This window comes from Salvelinus sp. IW2-2015, linkage group LG4q.1:29, assembly GCF_002910315.2.
Source record: "Salvelinus sp. IW2-2015 linkage group LG4q.1:29, ASM291031v2, whole genome shotgun sequence".
Taxonomy (NCBI): domain Eukaryota; kingdom Metazoa; phylum Chordata; class Actinopteri; order Salmoniformes; family Salmonidae; genus Salvelinus; species Salvelinus sp. IW2-2015.
Genome location: NC_036842.1, coordinates 47,671,117 through 47,694,708, shown reverse-complemented (window position 1 = coordinate 47,694,708; position 23,592 = coordinate 47,671,117). Strand labels below are relative to the sequence as shown.

The following is a 23,592-nucleotide window of genomic DNA, read 5'->3' as shown; positions in this document are numbered from 1 at the left end:
TGACGGTGAAAAAATCGGATATCGTCAAGGTAAACGAAAACAAAGATGTTCAGCATGTCTCTCAGTACATCATTAACTAATGCCTGAAGACAGCTGGAGCATTAGCGAGACCGAACGCAGAAACCCGTGATTCAAATGCCCTAACGGAGTGTTTAAACGCCGTTTTCCACTCGTCCCCCTCTCTGATGCGTACGAGATGGTAAGCGTTACGAAGGTCCAACTTAGTAAAGAACCTGGCTCCCTGCAGAATCTCGAAGGCTGACGACATAAGAGGAAGCGGATAACGATTCTTAACCGTTATGTCATTCAGCCCTCGATAAATCCACGCAGGGGCGCAGAGTACGTCCTTCTTCTTAACAAAGAAAAACCCCGCTCCGGCGGGAGAGGAAGAAGGCACCACAGGTACCGGCGTCGAGAGAAACAGACAGATAATCCTCGAGAGCCTTACGTTCGGGAGCCGACAGAGAATAGTCTACCCCGAGGGGGAGTGGTCCCCGGGAAGGAGATCAATACAACAATCATACGACCGGTGAGGAGGAAGAGAGTTGGCTCTGGACGGACTGAGACCGTGCGTAGATCATGATATTCCCCGGCACCTCCTGTCAAATCACCAGGTTCCTCCTGAGTAGAGGGGACAGAAGAAACAGGAGGGATAGCAGACATTAAACACTTCACATGACAAGAAACGTTCCCAGGATAGGATAGAATTACTAGACCGAATTAATAGAAGGATTATGACATACTAGCCAGGGATGACCCAAAACAACAGGTGTAAAAGGTTGAACGAAAATCAAAAAGGAAATGGTCTCACTGTGGTTACCAGATACTGTGAGGGTTAAAGGTAGTGTCTCACATCTGATACTGGGGAGAGGACTACCATCTAAGGCGAACATGGGGCGTGGGCTTCCCTAACTGTCTGAGAGGAATGTCATGTTTCCGAGCCCATGCTTCGTCCATAAAACAACCCTCAGCCCCAGAGTCTATCAAGGCACTGCAGGAAGCAGCCGAACCGGTCCAGCGTAGATGGACCGACAATAGTACAGGATCTTGATGGAGAGACCTGAGTAGTAGCGCTCACCAGTAGCCCTCCGCTTACTGATGAGCTCTGGCTTTACTGGACATGACATGACAAAATGTCCAGCAGAACCGCAATAGAGGCAAAGGCGGTTGGTGATTCTCCGTTCCCTCTCCTTAGTCGAGATGCGAATACCTCCCAGCTGCATGGGCTCAGTCTCTGAGCCGATGGGAGGAGATGGTTGAGATGCGGAGAGGGGAAACACCGTTAACGCGAGCTCTCTTTCCACGAGCTCGGTGACGAAGATCTACCCGTCGTTCTATGCGGATGGCGAGTGCAATCAAAGAGTCCACGCTGGAAGGAACCTCCCGGGAGAGAATCTCATCCTTAACCTCAGCGTGGAGTCCCTCCAGAAAACGAGCGAGCAACGCCGGCTCGTTCCAGTCACTGGATGCAGCAAGAAGTGCGAAACTCTATAGAGTAATCCGTTATGGATCGATCACCTTGACATAGGGAAGCCAGGGCCCTGGAAGCCTCCTTCCCAAAAACTGAACGATCAAAAACCCGTATCATCTCCTCTTTAAAGTTCTGATAAACGTTAGAACACTCAGCCCTTGCCTCCCAGATAGCTGTGCCCCACTCCCGAGCCCGACCAGTAAGGAGTGATATGACGTAAGCGATCCGAGCTCTCTCTCTTGAGTATGTGTTGGGCTGGAGAGAGAACACAATATCACACTGGGTGAGAAAGGAGCGACACTCAGTGGGCTGCCCAGAGTAACATGGTGGGTTATTAACCCTAGGTTCCGGAGACTCGGAAGACCAGGAAGTAGCTGGTGGCACGAGATGAAGACTCTGAAACTGTCCTGAGAGATCGGAGACTGAGCGGCCAGGGTCTCAACGGCATGACGAGCAGCAGACAATTCCTGCTCGTGTCTGCCGAGCATGCTCCTGGATCTCGACGGCAGTGTTGCGAGAATCCGTAGTCGCTGGGTCCATTCTTGGTCGGATTCTTCTGTTATGCTGGTGAATGAGGACCCAAAAGCGACGTAATAGAAACAGAGTCTTTATTCCAGTATTAAACAAACAATGATTCTCCTGATATTATCAAAGGTAAATCCAAAACAGGAAACTGAAATCCTCTCGTCAGTAGAGAGGAACGACTGGAGACGCGACCACAGACTGCAGGTCGCTTCAGGAAGGCACAGGCCGTAGCTGACATAGACACCTGCTCACACGCAGCATCTGAAAAGGCAAAAACACGACAGGCGGAACAAGGACACAGAACAGCAAACATCAAACAAGAATCCGACAAGGACAAGAAGCAGAAAACAGAGGGAGAAATAGGGACTCTAATCAGAGGGCAAAATAGGGGACAGGTGTGAAAGAGTAAATGAGGTCGTTAGGAGAATGAGAAACAGCTGGGAGCAGGAACGGAACGATAGAGAGAGAGAGCGGAGAGGGAGAGAGGGATAGAAAGAGGGAAAGAACCTAATAAGACCAGCAGAGGGAAGCACAGGGACAAGACATGATGATCAAAGACAAAACATGACAGAGCTTTGATCAACGTTGGGAATGCAATAATAAGTGGGTAAACGATAATGAACTAAAAGGTGAGTAAATTCTATTCCACAAAAAAAAAACTTTTACATGTGTTGACCCTCCACTACACCCCTGATTGGGGTCACTGGGTCGATCCATGTGAGAAGTTAATGCATAGTCATTGTATGGCATGGTCTTTTGCTATGAGACTCGAAATTGAGCTCAGATGCATCCTGTTTCCATTGATCATCCTTGATCATCCTAAAACTTGATTGGCGTCCACCTGTGGTAAATTCAATTGATTGGACATGATTTGGAAAGGCACAAACCTGTCTATATACGGCCACACAGTTGACAGTGCATGTCAGAGCAAAAACCAAGCCATGAGGTCGAAGGAATTGTTCTTAGAGCTCAGAGACAGGATTGTGTCGAGGCACAGACCGCCATCATTCTTAAATGGAAGAAGTTTGGAGTTTGGAACCACCAAGACTCTTCCTATAGCTGGTCGCCCGACCAACTGAGCCTTGGTCAGGGAGAAACCTGGCACCATCCCTACGGTGAAGCATGGTGGTGGCAGCATCATGCTGTGGGGATGTTTTTCAGTGGCAGGGACTGGGAAACTAGTCAGGATCAAGGCAAAGATGAACCGAGCAAAGTACAAAGAGATCCTTGATGAAAACCTGCTCCAGAGTGTTCAGGACCTCAGACTGGGGCAACGGTTCACCTTCCAACAGGACCATGACCCTAAGCACACAGCCAAGACAACGCAGGAGTGGCTTCGGGACAAGTCTCTGAATGTTCTTGAGTGGCCCAACCAGACCCCGATCGAACATTTCTGGAGAGACCTGAAAATAGATGTGCAGCGACATTCCCCATCCAACCTGACAGAGCTTGAGAAGATCTGGAGAGAAGAATGGTAGTAACTCCACAAATACAGGTTTGCCAAGCTTATGGCTTCATATGCAAGAAGACTCTATGCTGTAATTGCGGCCAAAGGTGCATCAACAAAGTACTGAGTAAGGGGTCTGAATACTTATGTAATTGTTTCCGTTTTTTAAACACCGTTTTTTAAACAACATTAGCAAACGTTAAAAAAAAACTGTTTTAGCTTTGTCATTATGGGATATTGTGTGTAGATTTATGAGGGAGATTATTTTGGATTTTTTTAGAATAAGGCTGTAACGTAACAAAATGTGGAAATTTCAAGGGGTCTGAATACTCTCCGAAGGAACTGTGTGTGTGTATACACTACCGTTCAAAAGTTTGGGTCACTTTGAAATGTCCTTGTTTTTGAAAGAAAAGCACATTTTTTTGTACATTCAAATAACATCAAATTGATCAGAAATAGTGTAGACATTGTTAATGTTGTAAATGACTATTGTAGCTGGAAATGGCWGATTTTTTATGGAATAGTAATTTACAACATTAACAATCTCTACACTGTATTTCTGATCAATTTGATGTTATTTGAATGGACAAAAAATTTGCTTTTCTTTAAAAAACAAGGACATTTCTAAGTGACCCCAAACTTTTGAACGGTAGTGTATATGTTAGGGCTGACTCCATTAAGACGACTGTTCGATTTTTAGTCGATAGGCTGTTGGTCGACTGAGGTTCCTTTATTTACCTGTCTGATTTGCGCCTGTCTAATCCTTTGCGGATGCCACGGGGAAGGTACAGTCCATCACTCTAAGACATGTAATACTGAAATTGTATATGGTTAGATTATGTAAAAATAATAACACTAATACATCTAATATTATTTTATAACAAAGGGTCGGATTTGCGTTTATCGTCGAAGGAATGAGCGTTACACCGAGGCCTGTACTCTGGAGAAGGATCGATTTGGAGGTGGAGGCTACGTCATGGTCTGGGACGGTGTGTCACAGCATCATCGGACTGTGCTTGTTGTCATTGCAGGCAATCTCAACGCTGTGCGTTACAGGGAAGACCTCCTCCCTCATGTGGTACCCTTCTTGCAGGCTCATCCAGCATGACAATGCCACCAGCCATACTGCTCGTTCTGTGCGTAATTTCCTGCAAGACAGGAATGTCAGTGTTCTGCCATGGCCAGCGAAGAGCCCGGATCTCAATCCCATTGAGCATGTCTGGGACCTGTTGGATCGGAGGTTGAGGGCTAGGGCCATTCCCCCCAGAAATGTCCAGGAACTTGCAGGTGCCTTGGTGGAAGAGTGGGGTAACATCTCACAGCAAGAACGGGCAAATCTGGTGCAGTCCATGAGGAGGAGATGCACTGCAGTACTTAATGCAGCTGGTGGCAACACCAGATACTGACTGTTACTTTGGATTTTGACCCCCCCTTTGTTCAGCGACACATTATTCAATTTCTGTTAGTCACATGTCTGTGGAACTTGTTTAGTTTATGTCTCAGTTGTTGAATCTTGTTATGTTCATACAAATGTTTACACATGTTAAGCTGAAAATAAACGCAGTTTACAGTGAGGACGTTTATTTTTTTGTTGAGTTTAGTTAGCTGGCTAACTATACATACTGTATATATATATATATAATATATATATGTATATTTATTTAAAAAAACATTTTATTTCACCTTTATTTAACCAGGTAGGCTAGTTGAGAACAAGTTCTCATTTACAACTGTGACCTGGCCAAGATAAAGCAAAGCAGTGCGACACAAACAACAACACAGAGTAACACATGGATTAAACAAACATACAGTCAATAATACAATAGAAAAAGTCTATATACAGTGTGTGCAAATGAGGTAGGATAAGGGAGGTTAGGCAATAAATAGGCCATAGTGGCGAAATAATTACAACATAGCAATTAAACACTGGAGTGATAGATGTGCAGAAGATGAGTGTGCAAGTAGAGATACTGTGGTGCAAAGGAGCAAAATAAATAACAGTATGGGGATGAGGTAGTTGGATGGCTATTTACAGATGGGCTATGTACAGGTGCAGTGATCTGTGAGCTGCTCTGACAGCTGGTGCTTAAAGCTAGTGAGGGAGATATGAGTCTCCAGCTTCAGTGATTTTTGCAGTTCGTTCCAGTTATTGGCAGCAGAGAACTGGAAGGAAAGGCAGCCGAAGGAGGAATTGGCTTTGGAGGTGACCAGTGAAATATACCTGTTGGAGTGCGTGCTACAGGTGGGTGCTGCTATGGTGACCAGTGAGCTGAGATAAGGTGGGGATTTACCTAGCAAAGACTTATAGATGACCTGGAGCCAGTGGGTTTGGTTGACGAATATGAAGCGAGGGCCAGCCAACGAGAGCATACAGGTCGCAGTGGTGGGTAGTATATGGGGCTTTGGTGACAAAACGAATGGCTCTGTGATAGACTGCATCCAATTTGCTGAGTAGAGTGTTGGAGGCTATTTTGTAAATGACATCGCCGAAGTCAAGGATTGGTAGGATAGTCAGTTTTATGAGGGTATGTTTGGCAGAATGAGTGAAGGATGCTTTGTTGCGAAATAGGAAGCCGATTATAGATTTAATTTTGGATTGGAGATGCTTAATGTGAGTTAGGAAGGAGATTTTACAGTCTAACCAGACACCTAGGTATTTGTAGTTGTCCACATATTCTAAGTCAGAACCGTCCAGAGTAGTGATGCTGGACGGGCGGGCAGGTGTGGGCAGCGATCAGTTGAAGAGCATGCATTTAGTTTAACTTGCATTTAAGAGCAGTTGGAGGCCACGGAAGGAGAGTTGTATGGCATTGAAGCTCATCTGGAGGTTGGTTAACACAGTGTCCAACAAAGGGCCAGAGGTATACAGAATGGTGTCATCTGCGTAGAGGTGGATCAGAGAATCACCAGCAGCAAGAGCGACATCATTGCTAAGTGTCATATAGCTAGGTGTCATCTAAAATAACCCTACTTTTTAAGACAGTTCTTATTTGATTAATGGTGGTCGTACCCATCTATGTGAAGCTAGCCACAATAAGGATTAGCCACAATAGTGGACTTTGCGGTTAGCCTTCAAAATAAAGGTTTGGCATAATTCTACTATTTGTATTAATTTGCATCACTGTCATTGACATACTTTTCTCTTACATTTCTCTTACTTTTCTCTTACATACATACTCTTACATTGACTGAAACTATGCTCTTACAATATCCTTTTTAATGGTAGTTGAGCTGATCAGTTCAGGCCTGGCCCACCATTTTGTTAAAATGTCATTTTAATATGTTGTAAGATGCAAAAAAAAACTAACAAATACAAATACTCAAGGATTCCTAAATCATTGTAATAATGAAAATGACTGCGGTTTCTGCTGATTATTGTTTTCAGGCTGGTTGTATTGGTGCTAGCTAGGTACCAAGCTAAAGCTAGCTACCCCAGAAGTTGCTGTCTAACAAATGATGCTTTATTACCAACGCGGTATTGTAAACACATCGTTCGTGGCCAGTGTTTGCTTGTTTGCAGACTTTTTTTTGTACAGCTTTGACAGTGCTACTGTATCTTTTTTGATACGCAACGACCCAAACGGCTTTCCATAGTATGTATGTGACGAGGCTAATAGCAGTGACGCTGTGTAACTCCGGTAGGGCAACATCTGAAAAATAGCGCAGCTGGTAGTGTGTACCGGTACTCGACCGGTCGGCGAAAGCCAACATCACCCACGACAGAGAACGGTTGATTGTCAAGGGCAATGAATTCCATTATCTTGGCTTTAATGGATTTCGCCTTTGAGTTGTCTCGCTTAAATGTTCTTACTCTTTCAAATGACTGCTCGACTTGTTGACTGCTCGATCCACACAGCAGACATTGTGTGGGCTAGATTAGGAATGCTGTGTTGCACAACATTTTACGTGGCATCATTACATCATGTACCTACCTTATATAGGTATGCACGGCAGCTTTGACATCGGTTTTTAACATCGCCGTTAAACTAGACATCGGGCTGATACCGATGTTGGCATTTTTAGCTAATATCGGCTGATTACAATATGTTCACCGATATATCGTGCATCCCTAGTTTCCACAACTACGTCAATTGTCTTCCACAGATCTGACTTCCCCTTTCCCCCCTGAGCAACCAGTAAACATTTGCCCGTTTCAAGTTTCTTTTTCACGTTTTCCACATCCATTTTGCTTTCGTCATTACTGTGTTGAGTTTTTTGTAACCAATTTAATGATGTGATTATGATAAGCTATAGGTCAGGCCCAATTGGTCGCCTGCGATGCTTACTTGTTCCACGTAAAGAGAGCAGGGTTGAGGGAATAGGTCATGTTTTTCGTAAACAAATTAGGGATTTCGGTAACAGAAATTTTCAGTCAGAAAAAGAGACTAATAAATGACTGAAATCATATTGCAGCTTCAGCAGAGACAGTTCAATAAACACTTGCTGTACTTTGGTGCCATTTCGCTGCAGTAGGGAGGAGAGTGAGACAACGTGCTTCAGTCATTTCTTTTAACACAGTGTGATCATCGGGCTCTTTCTTGAGTCATTTGTATGTGCTTAAAGCATCAGACAAGCTCAGTGCATATGTAGTTGATTTTATTATTCAAACACATAGTCTGTCTTTATATGGGAAAAATCAGTTGAAACATTTAGACCAATCAATTAGTCGAAAGAATACGACGACTCTCAGTCGACCAAGATCTTTTTCAATCGGGGACAGCCCTAATAGATATGTTTTAGTTCAATAGACATGAATTTGCCTACATCTTTATGTGCACAAATATCATAGGCAGATTTATTTGGGGCTAATTCACTACCTGAGTAAGTGGAAACTCAAAACACATTAGCTAGATCATTATTCTAAATATAATACCCACTGGTGTAGCCATGTATTAATATAACAGTAAATGTTATGTCCTAAAAAAACGTAGCAGTCTTAGCCTACTACCCAATGAGGCCCATGCACTCGCAATGGCCAATGCGCATTTTGTGCGCTCCGTATCTCAAAGCCATATCAAATATGTTGGTTGCAAAATAGTGGCTATAGAGCTCAAAATTGAGTTGAAACAAAAAACGTATACCTACAGAAAGCAGAGAACCCCCTCTCTTCAACTCTGACAACAAGTATTACACAGGATAGCTGTGTTTTTTTAGATGTTTTTTTTCTTCTTGATTTTGAAATGTTATACAATCAGGAAGCATTTTTTTCTCCCGGAGCACAGTGGGAGAGCCATTGAGAGTGGCTCACTCATCACAGCACCCAGGCCCCTGCGAAACAGGCACAGCAGCAGGGCAGACATTATAGGAATCATGAGGGGAATGCACTTTACTGTATGACCAAATCTTGGTTTTAGCATCCTAAAAAAATTTGATGATTGGAGTGAGGTGACCATGCAGCTCACACCGATGCGACCAACAACATGTTTTAATCGCACAGCCAAGTCAAAGGGTCCAACAACCCTCTCGAAAGCAATTTCTTTTTAACAACCCTCCCCTATTTTGGACTACCCCCAAATAAATGTTGAACTGTCCCTAAATGGTAGCAGTCTGGAGGCCTGTGTGGGAAAGGGGAATGCACAAAATTGTACTGGAGATTCCTGTGTTTAATTCACCAGAGCGGTTGTGTTCACAATTAATCTCTTCCGCCCCGAACCCCTCTCGCCCTCTCTCCTCTTCCTCTCTATTCCCCCTTCTCTCTTTCTGTGACTCTTCCTCGATTGCATAGCATCGTTAGCATACCAGTTTCGCTCTCACTTATAATATAGCTCAATTCTCTCCACAACTCAGAATGGTCACAAGACGTGGTACAGTAGCTGAGGAAAGCCATCTGGTTGGACTAAATAAACAAATCAGGTGGTGGCTTTCCAGGCCATTGGGACATTTATTAGCAAGCATTTATTCCAGTGGATTGACATGAGTAAAGAGATACCAATCTTCTACAACTACCATTACTACTATGATGACTACCACTATTACTAATTGTATTTATTTAGCACATCACAGTGTAGGGTCTGAAATGCCCCATGTACGTAATGGACCGATACAATATCTTCATATGTTATATACGTTATAACATATACGTTATATACGTACATAGGGAAACAGACCATTGCGTATGATCCACATTCCAGTCTTTTCTTCTTAAGGGACATGGCATAAGGACATTTGGAAACCCCCCCCCACCCAACCCCTACTTTTTTTTTTACAATACATTATTCTTGGTCAGAGCCACAGACTGGTCAGTACAGCCCTGCCCCTGGAACAGCAATAAACTGCCCTACATGCTTCCTCAGACTGCAGCCTGGGATTCTATAGAAACTAGGGTTGGGCGGTATCCAGATTGTCATACCTTCATACCGACCTTGTGCTATCCTGGGATATTCGGTTATACCGACACTGAACACAAGGGGCGCTATTTTCAATACGAAGGCTAGCAATGCTAACAAGTGCACTACAGGTCAAAAGTTTTAGGACATCTACTCATTCCAGGGTTTTTCTTTATTTTGACAGTTTTTACATTGTAGAATAATAGTGAAGACATCAAAACTATGAAATAACACAATGGAATCATGTAGTAACCAAAAAAGTGTTAAACAAATCAAAATATATTTTATATTTAAGATTCTTCAAAGTAGCCACCCTTTGTCTTGATGACAGCTTTGCACACTTGGCATTCTCTCAACCAACTTCATGAGGTACTCACGTGGAATGTATTTCAATTAACAGGTGTGCCTTGTTAGAAGTTAATTTGTGGAATTAATTTCCTTCTTAATGTGTTTGAGCCAATCAGTTGTGTTGTGAAAATGTAGGGGTGGTATACAGAAGATAGCCCTATTTGGTAAAAGACCAAGTCCATATTATGGCAAGAACAGCTCAAATAAGCAAAGAGAAACGACAGTCCATCATTACTTTAAGACTTGAAGGTCAGTCAATCCGGGAAAATTTATAGAAGTTTCTTCATGTGCAGTCGCAAAAACTATCAAGCGCTATGATGAAACTGGCTCTCATGAGGACCGCCACAGGAATGGAAGACCCAGTGTTACCTCTGCTGCAGAGAATAAGTTCAGAGTTACCAGCCTCAGAAATTGCAGCCCAAATAAATGCTTCTCAGGGTTCAAGTAACATACACATCTCAACATCAACTGTTCAGTGGAGACTGTGTGAATCAGGCCTTCATTGTCGAATTGCTGCAAAGAAACCACTACTAAAAACACCAATAATAAGAAGAGACTTGCTTAGGCCAAGAAACACGAGCAATGGTCATTAGACTGCTGGACATTTGTACCTTGGTCTGGAGTCCAAATTGGAGATTTTTGGTTCCAACTGCAGTGTATTTTGAGACGCGGTGTGGGTGAACGGATGATCTCCGCACGTGTATTTCCCACAGTGAAGCATGGAGGAGGTGTTATGTTGTGGGGGTTCATTTCTGGTGACACTGTCTATGATTTATTTAGAATTCAAGGCACACTTTACCAGCATGGCTACCACAGCATTCTGCAGAGATACGCCATCCCATCTGGTTTGGGCTTAGTGGGACTATCATTTGTTTTTCAACGGGACAATGACCCAACACACCTCCATGCTGTGTAAAGGCTATTTTACCAAGAAGGAGAGTGATGGAGTGCTGCATCAGATGACCTGGCCTCCACAATCCCCCGACCTCAACCAAATTGAGATGGTTTGGGATGAGTCGGACCGCAGAGTGAAGGAAAAGCAGCAAACAAGTGCGAAGCATATGTTGGAACTCCTATAAAACTGTTGGAAAAGCATTCCAGGTGAAGTTTGTTGAGAGAATGCCAAGAGTGTGCAAAGCTGTCATCAAGGCAAAGGGTGGCTATTTGAAGAATCTCAAATATAAAATACATTTTGATTTGTTTAACACTTTTTTGGTTTCTACATGATTCCATATGTGTTATTTAATAGTTTTGATGTCAATTTAGAAAATAGTAAAAATAGAGAAAAACCCTTGAATGAGTAGGTGTTCTAAAACCTTTGACCGGTAGTGTACATGTAAAGTTCCATAGCGAATATGCAGTTATTATACATTCTTCTCTGACATAAATGATTTGCACGACAGACATATCAGTTCACAAAGTTATACAAGTAACTACAATGCTACTCACAGTTTGCTGCATGCAAGACATAAAGGCTCTCAATCCAGGAGAGTCTGCTGTTACCAAGAGGAGCTTGATTGCAAGAAGCTAACCACTTAGAAAGATAACTAGCTACTAAGTTAGCAACCAAATTCACAACTGCAGAACATTTAGCACATTTTAGACCGTTAACTTAATAGTTAGGTTATAAGATATCTAGCTGGCAAACGTTTCGTTGTGAATTTCATACTGTAACTAGATCACCTGGTGTGTGCTGCACAACAATGAGTGACTCACAAGGCTCTGGTCTCTTATTGTTGTGTGCTTGTAAACAACATGTGACTGGGGACTACCGGTAAGCTTAATAATGTAAAATAATGTGACAGGTGAAATTAAAAACGCAAACTGCTTTCTCTCCTAACGTATTTCACAAGTTGACTGCGGGTATTTATTTAAAAAGTAGGTACAAATATTAAAATGTATTTAAAAAACTTCAAATAAACAGTTACAACGGTATTGCCGGTAGGGGTGTAACAGTTCACCAAACACACGGTGCACATATTGCGGTTTTAGGGTCACGGTTGGGTTTGGTACAGCGGGAAAATGAGATGCCATTCACAATGTTCAGCATTCACAATGTTCCTGGCATTGTCTGTTGTGACAGGATTGTTATGTTGTGCCTCTCAAGTTTATACTTTAATGCTGCGTTTGTAACCATGTGGGAGGTGGGAATTGACCAGTTGTGAAGTCGTAAATGCCAGTTGGATGCATTCATGTGATTTGAACTCATTAAAAAAGCCGATTGGCTACTGGCTAGCGCTGAGCAAATAATCGAAATTTCCGTTATTTTTTGTTTTTAAACAACTAATTGACCAACATCGGTTCAATCATTTGAATTCCATTTTTTCTGTGAGATCAATCCGTACATCGCACAGTTTCTCTAGAGATCCAGCCTGAATTCTGCAATGTAGTAGGCAGTTGAAGTTTTCAATAGGCCAATATTCTACATAGTTTAGCGCATAAATCGTGGGAATTAACTACAATGACCATAGTCTGTTGCTCATTTACTTGTCCAGTCTGTGTTTCTTTTACTACTGAAGAGAGAAGAGTGCACAATTGTGAGGTGATATAGAGAGCAGCTGTTGCTTTGCAAGGTATTTTTACCTGAAAATACATGATCTAAGTGATTGATAGTTGGTATTCAGCAGTCATAAAAGTATGCCTTATTTTCTTTGAAGATCTACAAAATAGTGATTTTGTCAAACAGCATAGGCAGCAGCTCTATAGAGATGAGATGATGACTTGGAATTAAATAAAGTAATCAAGTAAAGCAAATGTAAAATACACAACAATTGAAATATTTTATTAAAGTAAAGTAATGTGAATAAATGATGGTTAATAAGTGATAAGCAGTAATGGGCAGTCACTACCATCATGGGACTTTTAAAAATTGTTTTAGTCTGTGTTGTTACAGCATTCAACCCACACAATGCAAAGTGCATTTAATGTTTAGATTTTTTAAAATCAAAACCGAAATCTAACCGACCTCAAAAAGCCCTAATTGCTCAGCTCTACTAATGGCCAACAAGCTGCGTGAACCATAAACAAAAAATACAGCTATCATGCTTGTAAACAAATTATAGAGTTAAATAGTTAATTAAAATAATGTTTTGTTGTTGCATTTAACTGACAAAAATGCTGTTATAGAATAGGTTTGGGCGGTATACCGTATATACCGTATACCTGGGAATTTGGAAATAGCCATGGCATGGTTTTTCAATACGCTCAATACCGTTGAAACTATTTCTTAGAAGTTTTTCAATACATTTTTATATTTGTAGCTACTTTTTAAGTAAATGCCTGTAGTCAACTCGTGCCATGCATTAGGAGATGAAGCAGATCACGTTCTTCATTTCACCTGTCACATTATTTTACATTATGAAGCTTACCATAGTTCCCCAGAACAGTTGAACGAGTCATGTGTTTGTTTGTAAATAGCAGAACGGGAGAAAGCCGGAGCATATGAGTTTAGCTGTGTATTGACAGGGGTCACGTTTTATATTGAAAGTCAACAGTGTTTTTTTTGCGTCAATAGAGTGATCAGGGATGTGCATCTATAGTTTTCCTTCACGGAAAATACATTTGTGCAACACATTCTGCAGAAAATAACTTTATTTTCATCAGATGACAACAGAAGTCCAATGCTATTTGGCTGGCTTGTTGAATGTCCTTCCCTATTAGCGTGCTGAAAGTCTGTTGTCAATTTGTTTACTGTAAAATAGCATTGTATCTGGTCAAACACAATTTCCCCCCAAACTTATCTAAGGTTTTGTAACAGGCTGATTGGTGGGCTATTTGAGCCAGTAAAGGGGGCTTTACTATTCTTAGATAGTGGAATGACTTTTGCTTCCCTCCAGGCCTGAGGGCACACACTTTCTAGGAGGCTTAAATTGAAGATATGGCAAATAGGAGTGGCAATATTGTACACTATTATCCGCAGTCATTTTCCAAAATGTTCCATTTTGTCAGACCCCGGTGGCTTGTCATTGTTGTCAAATTTTTTCACCTCTTCCACACTCTCTTTACGGAATTCTTTCATAATTTGGTCAGATATACTCGGATGTGTTGTGTCAGCGTTTGTTGCTGGCATGTTTGCTAATCTTGCCAATGAAAAAATAATTCAATTAGTTGGCAAAATCAGTCGGTAGCAAGTTAATTTAATGAACCTTGTTTCTTAAGCTACATATGTTAACGTGGGAGATTTTGATAACTTTTCTGGGATGCTTGATTGCTTTCATTGCTTTACTGGAAAGATTAGCAGAAGTAGACATTCTCGTCTGGTTTATGTTAGTGCAGGGTGAGCTGCACACAGTGGACTTCCTACTAGGGCACACCGCCTAAATGCTAACAGCATAAAACTGGTTCAAAAGCATATGATTGCTGCATACAATAGCTGTAGGATCACCAGAGGTATTCAGGGCAGTTAGAGGGACATAAATTAGGTTACTTACATTCTGTCTGCCTGGTATAATGTCCATTTTGCTAAAGCATTATGATGACTCAGTGACACGATGGTAGGGATTAACTGAGCTGGGCTTGGGTCATTGTCTCAACGCAGCCTTATAGTGCTGTGAAAGGATCCAGACACCCAAATTATTTGGGTGGATCCCATCCTCCTTATGAAATGTGTTTTGCTTCCAAAAGGAATCAAAATTGTCAACAAAAGTTATAACCCACTGAGCTGCAATAATCAAGTAGCCAGTTGTGAAGAGAAAGAATCCTGCTGAAGACAAGTGTGCGTGAAAACATTGTTTATTGTCTCTCGTTCACATTCGCTTGTGAATGTCCAAACTGACCAAAAATGACATTCGGTAGCTGCTACCTATATATGTATAACTTTATGAGCTAGATCTTTGCAATTGGTTTATTTTTGTTTGCTCTCGTTTGTATATTTCGCTCGCAGCCTCCTTGGAAATTTGCTATTACTTGTGCCCTTTTTTTTGCGTTCTTGTAATAGACGCCCAATGGGCTTTTTTGCTTTTTGGTGAACCCTTTTGTACTAAATCGGTAATAACATAAATCCCGAGATGAGAAGGACTGTATGATGATATGAAAATCTGGATCCCACCCAACCCTATTATAGAGGCCAATTCCTTAGTAGGTGACATTAGAGGTCACCATGTTGGAGAAGTGGGTGCTCAGGATGATAGACGAGTTTCTCACTAGTAATAACCAGTTGGAGGGCCGTTCAAGGGATTTTCCCCCAGTCATATGTGGTAAATTCCCACTTCCCACGGTTACGAACACACCATGACACTGCCTCCTTCAAAATGTTTATCTGACAGCATAAAGATAATTAAAATATACAAGCAAGCATGAGGCAATGAGTTGACGTTGACTAGGAAGAATTGGTCGGGAGTTTAGAGTTCACCCTGTACAGATACAAGTTACCACAGAGATCATACATCCATATAGACATCCATATAGATATCATCAGAGCTATCGTCAGTGAACAAGTTTCAGATAGATACCAGACATAGATACTATATATAGTATTATTCTGTAAAACATTCAATAGTCAGTACTCTGGATACTGGCCCTTCAGAGGGGGAAGGGCTGACTAGGCCTTGGGAATTATACTTTGTGCTTTACTTTGTGTTCCTGGACTATTTCCCATGCAGCTCCAGATGACAGAGAGTACATAAATTAGTGCCTATCAAATCAAAGTTTATTTGTCACGTGCGCTGAATACAACAGGTATTCAGTGAAATGCTTACTTACAGGCTCTAACCAATAGTGCAAGAAAGGTATTAGGTGAACAATAGGTAGGTAAAGAAATAAAACAACAGTAAAAAGACAGGCTATATACAGTAGCGAGGCTATAAAAGTAGCGAGGCTACATACAGACACCGGTTAGTCGGGCTGATTGAGGTAGTACGTCCATGTAGATATGGTTAAAGTGACTATGCATATATGATGAACAGAGAGTAGCAGTGGCGTAAAAGAGGGGTTGGCGGGTGGTGGGTGGGACTCAATGCAGATAGCCCGGTTAGCCAATGTGCGGGAGCACTGGTTGGTCGGCCCAATTGAGGTAGTATGTACATGAATGTATAGTTAAAGTGACTATGCATATATGATAAACAAAGAGTAGCAGCAGCGTAAAAAGAGAGGTTGGGGGGGCACACAATGCAAATAGTTTGGGTAGCCATTTCATTACCTGTTCAGGAGTCTTATGGCTTGGGGGTAAAAACTGTTGAGAAGCCTTTTTGTCCTAGACTTGGCACTCCGGTATCGCTTGCCATGCGGTAGTAGAGAGAACAGTCTGTGACTGGGGTCGCTGGGGTCTTTGACCATTTTTAGGGCTTTCCTCTGACACCGCCTGGTGTAGAGGTCCTGGATGGCAGGCAGCTTAGCCCCAGTGATGTACTGGGCCGTACGCACTACCCTCTGTAGTGCCTTGCGGTCAGAGGCCGAGCAATTTCCGTACCGGGCAGTGATGCAACCAGTCAGGATGCTCTCGATGTTGCAGCTGTAGAACCTTTTGAGGATCTGAGGACCCATGCTAAATCTTTTTAGTTTCCTGAGGGGGAATATGCTTTGTCGTGCCCTCTTCACGACTGTCTTGGTGTGTTTGGACCATTCTAGTTTGTTGTTGATGTGGACACCAAGGAACTTGAAGCTCTCAACGTGCTCCACTACAGCCCCGTCGATGAGAAGCCTGGCCTACATGTGTAATGTAGTAAGAATGTGAACACTTGAAAGCTTGATGAAGGAAGCAACATTTTAATTGCTACATCTGTTTTGAATTCAGTGAGTTATGTTTGCTGCTGTTTCTTACAGTAACATGATTTGTGTACTGTTACTGTAGCAGTTAAATCTGTGGCGTAATATGCTCTATTTGGTCTAAAGCAGATTCTGTTAAAGGTTGGAGGGTGCCTTATATTGCCAATCTCTTGTCTACTGTAATATTCCAGGTCAGCCAAGGAAAGGTTTTACGAGACTATGAGGAAGCTAAAGTCTCACAAGGCTGTCATGTTTTCCAAAATGTCTCAAAAGCATATGAACAAGTCGTACAAGTTTTTACAATTCCTGATCATAGCCCTCAAATTCAAACACCATTCAAATGTTTAACCTGAATATCATTTTCAATGTGTCATTGTCTTATACAGGTCATGCTAGGTCCACACGCATGCACTGGTAGTAGTAGCATTTCCCTTGTATCGGTAGCTAGCTAGCCCACAGGTCATAGCATATTCATTGTATCGGTAGCTAGCTAGCCCACAGGTCATAGCATATTCATTGTATCGGTAGCTAGCTAGCCCACAGGTCATAGCATATTCATTGTATCGGTAGCTAGCTAGCCCACAGGTCATAGCATATTCATTGTATCGGTAGCTTGCTAACTGCTCTCTCCACAGGTCATAGCATTTATTTTGTATCGGTAGCTAGCTACCGCAAACTTCTCCCTCCACAGGTAGTAACACTCATTTATCAGTAGCTAGCTAACCGCCAACTGCTCTCTCTCTTTCCTCAGGTGCGTTCGCCAAGGTCAAAGAGAGTCAGCGGATGAGCGACGAAGGGAAAATGGACCAGGACGAGGCAGACGGAGTGCGTAAACGCTGCCGGACAGTGGGATTCGCTCTACAGGCTGAGATGAACCACTTCCACCAGCGCCGCGAGGTGGACTTCAAGGAGATGATGCAGGCCTACATCAAACAGCAGATCGCCTTCTACCAGCGCGTGGGCCAACAGCTGGAGCGTACCCTGCACATGTACGACAACCTGTAGAGGCTGGGCTTGTCATCAGCCCTGACGTTATCCTTTTGATCCGAAATGGCCGCCCAGTTCAACGGGCCCTCTTCAGGGTTTGTCAAAAAGCCTAGTGGAAATAGAGAAATCCCACTGGACACACACTGGTTGTTTAAATGTAATTTGTCAATGTATTGTGACGTGGAAAATACATTGGATTTGAACAAAGTTTTCATCGTTGAAATTAGGGTAAAACCTCAACTTAACTACATAGACTTAACCTGGTGAACAGGTTGTTACATCAGTCTAATTTCAACATAATCATCATAACAATTAAATACGTGGAAATTGCGTTGAAAATTCCACGTAGAAATGTAAAAAATCTTCAACTTTGTGTGGTTGAAATGATGTTTAATTTCATATTTGATTAGACTTATGTTATTTGAACTTGTTTCAATGCTGACAGTAAAATGGTATGTTTGAGTCGACGTCATCATTTCAACGTCATGCCATCAACCTAAATAGAGGTATATTGAAATAAAATGGTAAGCCACAGTCCAACGATTCCTGCCTGAACATTGACACCTACGGAGAGGTAATGCACTTCAGTGAAACAAGTCTACCATACAGATGCCTTCCTCTATGTACCCCGCTTAGCTTGAGAAACAAGCTGCGTTCAATTCAGCTGACCTATCATGTCTAGACAGTTAGACATTGGTCAGCTTCCATACACTTTTGCATAGACTACCTAAATACCATTGAATAGTTGAAAGTAACTCCTCTAACTTTTCTTACACTAGCTGTATGTGAAAGTAAGTTTGGAGTGAGGTTGGGTTTATTATGTAAGCTACATTGACATCGGATTTTCCCAAAGGCCACCATCATTTCAACGCTAACTATACTGTCATTCGACTATGGCTGATTGGATCTTTAGAAGTTTAGAAGTATAGAAGTAGTTACCATTATCCTTATAATTAGGATGCTGAATTTACCTCTTTATTTCGGTTGATGACATGAAGTTGAAACCGACGTTGATTCAAACACACAATTTTACTAGGTCAAATGAAATATGTCTAATCAAACATAAAATTCAACATAATTTCAACAGTGTTGGGGAATCTACTCTGGAAATATAGGGAAAGGGAAAGGGGGATACCTAGTCAGTTGTACAACTGAATGCATTCAACTTTAATGTGTCTTCCCGCATTTAACCCTCTGAATCAGAGAGGTGCGGGGGGCTGCCATAATAATATAGTTTACCAAGCTACCAAATACGTCACACTGGAAGAAGTTAAGCTACACTAAAGCTACCCTTAAGAAAAATATAGTTTACTTAATTAAGGTTACTTTCAAAAAGTAGTTCAATACATCCGAAGGACATTCCGAAAAATTATTGTATGTAAATTTGAAATGTCATAGTCTACAAATTGCAAGAACAGTTCACTTTGGGGTCATACATGAATGGAATATGTCATTTTAATAGAATATGTAAGTTTCAAGTGAGAATTTGGCAGGTCTGACGCTGAAAACCCCCCAAAATATTTCCTACTTCTCCCATATTTTATTACATTTTTTAACAAAAAGAGTCATGTTCAGTTGTTATCTACACCACTGCGTGGCACAGAGGTAATTACCTATTGATTTGACTTTGACTAGTTCAACTACCACCTAGCTACTTCAAATGTAGTTAAATTACTAGTTGAACTTCATGTAGTTCGCTACTCCCCAACACTGAATTTCAACCACCCGATATACACTTAGTGTACAAAACATTAGGAACACCGGGTCTTTCCATTACATAGACTGACCAGGTGAAAGCTAGGATCACTTGTTCACTCCACTTCAACCAGCGTAGATGAAGGGGAGGAGACAGGTTAAAGAAGGATTTTTAAACCTTGAGACAATTGAGACATGGATTGTGTTTGTGTGCCATTCAGAGAGTAAATGGGCAAGACAAAAGATTTAAGTGCCTTTGAAAGGGGAGTGGTAGTAGATGCCAGGCACACTGGTTTGTGTCAAGAATTTAGGGTAAAAGGGAGGGGGCGATATAGCTCAATATTAGGTAGGTATTCCTAATGTTTTGTACACTTAACCTGGATGAACATAGGATTATATATATATTTTTTAACGTTTATATGTGGAATTTTCAATGCATTTTCAACGTATACATAGTTCTGATGATTATGTTGTAATTAGATTGATGTAACAATCTGTTAGTCAGGTTAAGTCATTGTATTTAAGTTGACGTTTTACCCTCATTTCAATGCTTACAACGCTGGTTGAAATTAGATGAAATCAGTACTGTTTGATGACTTTTTGTATTTTCCACATTGATTCCACGTCACAATACTTTGACAAATGGTATTGAAACCATGTTGATTCAACCAGTGTGTGCCCAGCGGGATGGCTGTAGCTGGAAAAGTTTATCTGTTTATTCTCTTTCTTCATGGTGGACCATGATAGTCACGCAAACCCTGGCTTAAAAGAAGAGAGGGGTTGCTGAGGTTGCTGCCTTATAAAGATTACTTTCTGCTTATTTTGACTTGAATATGGGCCAAGTGGTTCAAAGACTCGGACAGAAAGAGGGCATGTTCTTGAAGAGGCTGGGGAAGCCAGTTTGTGCACTTCACGTAATAGTCACTTTCCAGGCTGAAATTCAAAGTCTAAATTCTTTGTTTCAAGGGACTTACACCATTGTCTTCTTCATAAATCCACAAATTTTGCTATGTTATGACCAACATTTTTTGTTGTTGTATACAATACCATCTATTTAAGGTGTTTGCAACAAATCTTAATACGTTCATTGATAGGTGGCATTTAAGAATTCTCTGTAGAGGGTCAAAGATAGGCATGTGTAGCCTTAAGCAGACGGTAGAAACGGAACTCCTTTAGTGTAATGTATGAAAACCATGACAGAGTCCATGCCATCTCCTCCTGTTGTTTCTCAGAGTAAGGGCTTGAATGATCAGGTGTTCACTGCAAACGTGTTACCGTGATGTATTTTCTTGAGATAGCTCTCCATACAAGCCATGACTGTGCCTGTCGGCGGCTTTTAAAGTCCCAAGAGGCAGCAGCTGCACTCCATAACTTAAGATAATTAACATCATGTAATTAATGGTACTTTTTCCTGTGGTCCCTGTAAGTGCCTTAAGGAGCAGAGGCATTTGAGTGTGACTTTCTAAACAACTGTCTTCACCTGCTTCTTTGCACCATTTGAGGAGAAACAGGTCTTTGGAATCAGTTGTGCTCCAGTTGAGTTTGTACAGGAGCTTTGTACCCGTTGATCATGGTGTGTGTGTGCGTGCCTCCGTGCGACTGTAATTTGTTGGGTTATTGATAGACTCCTTGTTCTGTCTGTTGCAACAAACATTTGGCCAGCAGTCTTGAAGTTGGAAGTACTTAATGTTACAGTAAGTGTAAACAAGGAGTAATCACCCCCCTTATTTGAGAAACAATGTTGACTTTGAACATAGTGTTCTTCTCTTAACTGAATCACTACCGCACCAATTTCAGTGTTGATTACCAAATAATTTAAGTTGTTCCAGTCATATAAGACATGGATTTTAATAGGAGCCATCTTGTGAGACCTTATAGAGATCTGTGGTTTGTTTGTGCTATCTTTAGAACTATTATGAATCTAAGAGGTTAAGACAGAGACGCTGCTTCTCAGTGAAAGCATTGCCTCAAGAACAGTCAAGTAAATTATTAAATACAGAGCACTAACTTGTTCACAATTAAGGCGTTGCTTTGAATAGTTACTTGAGTTAACGGTCCATTCACATGCTTTAATTGGCTTTTCCCAAGTACCGTTAAATAATACAGTACTCTACTCAGGGTTTTTATTCTGATCATGGAATATTGAAGTATAAATGTCTAGCACAGACCCCAAAGAGATCTCCTGACATATTTCCATTCATCTCAATTTGACAGGACACAAACCAATCACCAAAATAACAATACTGTAAGTTATTGGATGGTGCCCTTTTTTCCCAGTAATGCTTGAGACCATAGTTTCAGTAAATAAACAAAGACTGCCCTGCATTACCTTCTAAGTTAACCACAGAAGTCTGACTTTGTCTATGACTCAGTACTGAGTGTTGTCTCAATGGCTGTTCCACTTCCAACGTACATTCCAGGGTATGGGTAGATGTTAAAACCAGGTGTTTCACAACCCTTCTTTTGAAATGTCCTCATCTTCTCGCCTGTTTTTTTTTTTATTGCACAAAGACCAAAGTATCACTATTTAGCACTCAGTTTCAAATGAAATGAAAGGGTCTCCCAATAAATAGCTGACCGTACATAGGAGGTGGTCGAGTGTTGGCTGTCTTCAATAGTTTTCTTATTCAAACGGTCACATTTTGAGGAGATGGGTCTGACAACCTCTGTGGAAAGAGACTAACAGGGCAAAAGGAGAAGGAATTTTCAGGGGAAAAGGACTGGAAATGATTCCATGTGAACTGTTACTCACCTACTCTGACTGCCACTGGCAGTGCGAACGGTAATGTAAGGACATGTTGACAAACTGTATGGCTGGTGGAAGGACACTGAGTCTCACATGGATGATTCTGGCTTAACGAGGATGTGTGAGACTGAGACTGGGACTGGCATGATGAGACCTATGGTTCTGTTATATTTTCCTATATTGAAATACGCACTGTCTTAGGTTTTTGGCACAAGGAACGATGTCACTAAGGGAGGCTCTGAAAGTCTTAATAAAAGCGATCATGCTGATTCTGATTTTTAATGTTGTTTATCTATCTTTGTACGTGGAGCAGTGAGTTAATGTTGCCTTGGGGAAAGATGGGGGGTGCTTTCTGGAGCCTTCAAAATATATGGTATGAATACACACTATACAAATTGTATTAATAAATTGCTGGGTAAAAGACACAAAAAAGGCACTTATGCTATTAACACAATGATATTTGACATCACATAATATGGATTTTTTTGCAGCTTTAACTGGGAAACTACTGCAACGAATCAAACTCCCTCTATGCAAACTTGTGAAAAAAAATTCGGAGAAGGAGATTTAATGTTTTTTTTACGAGTTTGCATAGAGGGAGTTTGATTTGTTGCATTAGTTTCCCAGTCAAAGCTGGAAAAAGATACATTTTATGTCAGCAAGTATTCTCATATAATTCCTATGGCGTATGCATTGCTCGGTAAGAATGGTTGTCACTGTAGAAATGTCACAAATGCACCTTCCCTTGCCCCAAAATTCTCATCAACAAAAGAGTGATCAAATTAAGATCCTACACCTGAAAGAAAGCAGGATGCCACCATAACGTCCATGTATGTCAGAACTGTTATCACCATGAGGAATGAGGGGAGGAAGGATGCATTCTTCCACTTCTTCCTGGCCTTGGTGCTTGTTATCATCCACTTCAATGTATTTATGTCAAATGTAAATATGGGCTCTATTCAATCTATCGCTGAATCGTTACAGATTTTCACGCTAGAAATGTAAAAGTGTTTACCGTGAATACAGTCTCCGCTAATGCGGGAACGTGGCTTTAAATTTCAATCACACTATAACGCTGAACCTCCGCAATACGGATTGAATAGAGTCCTATGTCTGCCAATATTTGCATTCTGGACATGCCCCATTCTGGACTTGTCCTGATGTGAAATATACTGTTGAAGTCGGAAGTTTACATAAACCTTAACTGAGTTTAAATGTATTTGGCTTTTTCACAATTCCTGACATTTAATCCTAGTAAAAATTCCCTGTCTTAGGTCAGTTAAGATCACCACTTTATTGAATGTGAAATGTCAGAATAATGGTAAAGAGAATGATTTATTTCAGC

The 23,592-nt window shown here is 41.4% G+C and overlaps 1 protein-coding gene across 1 annotated transcript in view; it reads left to right on the top strand.

Annotated features, from left to right (window-relative positions):
* Window positions 1-22,529, top strand: part of snx33 (sorting nexin 33) — a 47,143-nt gene extending 24,614 nt beyond the window's left edge. Inside the window, exon 2 of the mRNA XM_023984815.2 lies at window positions 17,571-22,529. Within this exon, the coding sequence (XP_023840583.1) occupies window positions 17,571-17,824 (254 nt within the window). The 3' untranslated portion in view covers window positions 17,825-22,529. The remainder of the gene's footprint in view (window positions 1-17,570) is intronic.
* Window positions 22,530-23,592: the final 1,063 nt, after the last annotated feature.